The sequence below is a fragment of the Trypanosoma grayi genome (assembly GCF_000691245.1).
Source record: "Trypanosoma grayi strain ANR4 Tgr_1335_V1, whole genome shotgun sequence".
In the NCBI taxonomy this organism is placed as follows: domain Eukaryota; phylum Euglenozoa; class Kinetoplastea; order Trypanosomatida; family Trypanosomatidae; genus Trypanosoma; species Trypanosoma grayi.
The window spans coordinates 1-3,763 of NW_008826954.1; the positions used below are offsets into that span (position 1 = coordinate 1).

At 63.1% G+C, this 3,763-nt stretch overlaps 3 protein-coding genes across 3 annotated transcripts; all 3 read right to left on the bottom strand.

Annotated features, from left to right (window-relative positions):
* DQ04_13351000 (coiled-coil domain-containing protein 135) lies at positions 1–1,970 on the bottom strand (the record flags this gene model as incomplete). The annotated part of the gene is made up of 1 exon (XM_009316936.1): positions 1–1,970. A coding segment is annotated over one exon (1,970 nt), but the record flags the coding sequence as incomplete, so codon positions are not given.
* Positions 1,971–2,357: 387 nt separating this feature from the next.
* DQ04_13351010 (hypothetical protein) lies at positions 2,358–2,948 on the bottom strand (the record flags this gene model as incomplete). The annotated part of the gene is made up of 1 exon (XM_009316937.1): positions 2,358–2,948. The coding sequence occupies one exon, from the start codon at positions 2,946–2,948 to the stop codon at positions 2,358–2,360; it is 591 nt and encodes a 196-aa protein (XP_009315212.1).
* A 460-nt stretch (positions 2,949–3,408) lies between these two features.
* On the bottom strand, positions 3,409–3,702 carry DQ04_13351020 (succinate dehydrogenase subunit; the record flags this gene model as incomplete). Its single annotated transcript, XM_009316938.1, has 1 exon — positions 3,409–3,702. One exon carries the CDS (start codon positions 3,700–3,702, stop codon positions 3,409–3,411), a length of 294 nt encoding a protein of 97 aa, XP_009315213.1.
* Positions 3,703–3,763: the final 61 nt, after the last annotated feature.

The following is a 3,763-nucleotide window of genomic DNA, read 5'->3' on the forward strand; positions in this document are numbered from 1 at the left end:
GGGTCCAGTCGCAGCGCGTCGTCGGCGCTGCGGTCGGCGAAGACGCTGCTGCTGCGCCGCGTCATGCGGAGGACGGCGGTGGTGCGGCCGAACGTCGCGCTGCGGTACCACAACCGGTCATCGCGCTGCCGGTAGAACTCCTTCACCTTGCGCAGCGCGCTGCCTTCGTAGAAGTACTCCCGCCGCCGCCACAGGCCGTCGTCGCGGGCGTCCCAGTAGAACGTCATGCTACGCGACACGCCAGTCTCGTGCACGAAGAGGCGCAGCCCCTCCACCGCCGCGTCACGCATGCGCCCGCGCTCGTACCACTCCTTCAGCAGTCGGAACGATGGCGCGGAAGCCGCAGTGCCGCTTCCGCCCTCGTAGCTGTCCCCTGCAACAACAGCAGAAGTCATGGGCGTGGAATCGGTGGGAAAGGTGGAGCGGCGGTGCAGCTTGTCCGCGCGGTGCTTGAAGAGCAAGTGCACCTGCTGTCGGTCGCGGTACATGTTGTCCGGCAGGCGCACCTCCATCACACGGAGATCTTGCATCGCGTAGGGCGCGTACCAGCGCACCTCCGCATTGGTGTAGCGGATCGTCTTTGTGCCACCCGGGTAACGGCCCTCGTACTGCGCGCGGCTGAGAATCAACTCCCGCACCCACGAGACGCTGACGGGCCGCACGGCCTTCTCCCGCAGCGACACCGCCAGCCCACTGGCGGCCGTGGCCGTGCCGGCATGCATTGAAGTGGTGCTCATATCGTAGCCGTGCCCGCGCAAGCGGATGCCGACGTTGACGGTGTGGCTGAGGCGGTCGCCGGGGCCAGCAGCAAGAACCTGCGACGCGTCGCGCTCCTCTTCGGTGTCAATGTCCAGCATGACGCCCTCCCACTGCGTGCCGTCGGTCAGGTCGAGCGTGAGCGCACTCACCGGGGCGTCAGGCGCGAGGTTCACGAGGTAGTTGTGCATGCTGAAGACGGCCTCGATGCCGGTGTAGAAAGCGTCGGCTTTGCGGGGCGGGATCATCTCGCCGCTCGACGGCTCCACAAAGACGGTGTCCTTTTGGCTCTTGCGCCCACCAGGGAGCACGAGAACCCAACTGTGCAGCCGTTTCATGCTCGCCTTGTCTGTGGGCGTCCGATTCGAAGCGGCAGAGTACTTTGGTCGTTGCCCCTCCTCTCCTTCCTCCTGCTCCTGCAGCGGCCCCGGGGCCCCTTCTTCTTCTTGCTGCTCCTGGGCTTGTTGCTGCTGCGCAGGCGTCTGCTTTTGTGGGCCTTCCTGTTGTTGCTGCTGTGGTGGTGGTGGTGGTGGCGGTGCCTCTTGCTGCTGTTGCTGCTGCTTGGCGGTGGGTTCGGGGTCGTCGACGCCGCGCAGCACTGGCCGCTCCTTCACGAGCGCGGCATACTCCACGTCAAGCTCCGCCTCTACCTCCTGCTCGCCGTCGGACTCTGCCTCGTTGAAGAGGCCGCCGCTATCCGTCCACACCCGCTGCGAGTGGTCATTCTCGCACACAAACCGCCGCGCGTAGCCGACAACGACAAACGCGTTGTAGCCCGCGCCCACGAGCACCGACGCGAGGACGAGGCTCAGCTCAAAGCAGTTGCCGATCTGCCACTGCAGCGTCGTAGCCGGCGAGACGACAACGGCTGGCAGCTTCACGGGGTCGCTGAGGGGCTCGTAGCGCATGTAGTCCGCGAGGAACCCCGCGCACGACGGGAGGTCGAACAGCTCCTCGAACGGAAACACCGTCGGCTTGATGAAGGTGCAAATCACCTTGGACGTGCTGCACTCGTTCAGCGGCGCCAGCAGCAGCGGTGCGCGGTTGGGGTAGTACTCGTGGTACTGCGTGCGGAACAGCTCGACAGCCCTGTGCAGCTCCGCCTCCGCTGGCGTGGTGCAGCTGTACGACGGCGGGAACGTGTCGGCCGGCAGCCACCGCTCAAAGCGCTCCGCCCGCGTCGCGTCGTACGTGGCCGTAGCAGCAGTATCCATCGCGTCTAGATCCAAACCGCACGGTTAGTAGTAGTGGGGGCGTGTGCGTCCGTGCACACTGAATGTATGTGTGAGTTGTTGTTTTTTTTTTCTTTCTTTCGTTCGTTCTTTCTCTCTCTCTCTCTCTCTCTCTCCTTGTGTGTTGCGGTTCCGCACACCTCTATTGGTTGGCTCCCTCACGTTGGGGGAGCGGCGCACACCGCACTAGGAACGCGAAAGACCAGCGGGGAGCAGCGGGGGAATGGGGAAGGCACGCGCAGAAGACCTCACAGCCCACCACCGCCGTCACCAGGGCCAGCAGCAGCATGTGAGAAACAGGCAGCCGTGGGGCACACACACACACACACACGTATGGAACCGACAACACCGCACGGCTCCACTCCTTCCTTATTGGCGAATGGGAATTCGGCAACGAGGATCAACGAGCACGATAGAAACACCATAAATACAAACAAAAACAAACAAAAGCCAGCACACAACAAGGAGGGTCGATAAGGAGGGAGGGAGGGAGGGAGGGAGAGGCAAATGTGGCCAGCTGCCAGCGCTGCGTGCCGCGTCAGTTGGCAACAGTGTTGTCGGCAGCCGTGCACGTGTCATACGCGAGCGTGTGTGTGTCCCCCACACGCCCAAGCCTCTGCAGCGAGTACCGCGGCACAGCGCAGGAGCAGCACGACGATCCCCGCCGCCACCGCTTGCGCACAGTAGTGATCCGAGCCCGCATCGATGCAAGCGAGCGTGTGGATGCAGCCGTTCGCCTGCCCGAGAGAAGTGCGGTTGCCGCACTTGTGCCGTCCCGGCGTGACGGATCAGCAGGCGCAGCCTTCCCTCGCGCCCCTGCTGCCCCCTCGCTCCACAGGCACGCTTCGGTGCCACACGCACGCGCGCATCCGTGTCGCCTATTTCATTCCTCACACCACAGAGGTAATGACTGCCACCGTCAACCGCACCCAACACGCAGTCCATAAGCACCGCATTCATCGCATTCTTCTACGTCCTCTGCTCCTGTATGCTGCTGCTACTGCTGCTGTTGTTGCGGTGTTCGCCATTTGTACCCTTCGAAAATCCTTGCCACTATGTGCATCTCTCTCTCTCTCTCTCTCTCTCTGTGTGTGTGTGTGTGTGCGGGGGGTGTTCCCGCAGCGCTAGTCTAAAAGTGGCGAGCCGCAAGAAGAGGGAATCCAACAGAAATCGACAACAGAGATCCAACGCAGCAATGGCGTCCTTAGGGCAACCACCACCGCACTGCATGCCCGCAGCCACGCGCATGTGCGTCTGCATTGTGGCTCTGCGTGTGCTTGTCCCCGTTTGCACGTACGTCATTGCTCTCATGGCTGGTGGAACGAATGGAAAATGGAAAACACGAGCGGCACACCTTGTCGCATCGCCCACGCTAATGGGATAAACCAAAAACAAAAAGAACCCTGCGTGTATGCCCGCGTCAACGCAGCGCCTCCGGTCGCGCGACGAGGACCGTCTCGTACGTGCGGCGGCAGTACATGTCCCAGTAGAAGATGCCCCACGCCACGCTGCCGATGCACACCACGGCGCAGTAGATCGGCGTGATGGTCAGCAGGTTAACGATGTGCGGCATGGCGAAGATGCCGTTGATGTTGCGCGGCGTGAAGCGCTCGTAGTTCATGCAGGCGGCCTCGTTGCGCGCGCCCACCTCCGCCCCCTTCGCACTCACCTCGTACGTGTGCCCAGAGCGCGGGTGCGCGGACATGGGCTGCATCTTGAATCCCTTCGCGAGCCCGTCCGCCGCGTTGCTGCTGCCGCTGCTGTTGGCGGACGTC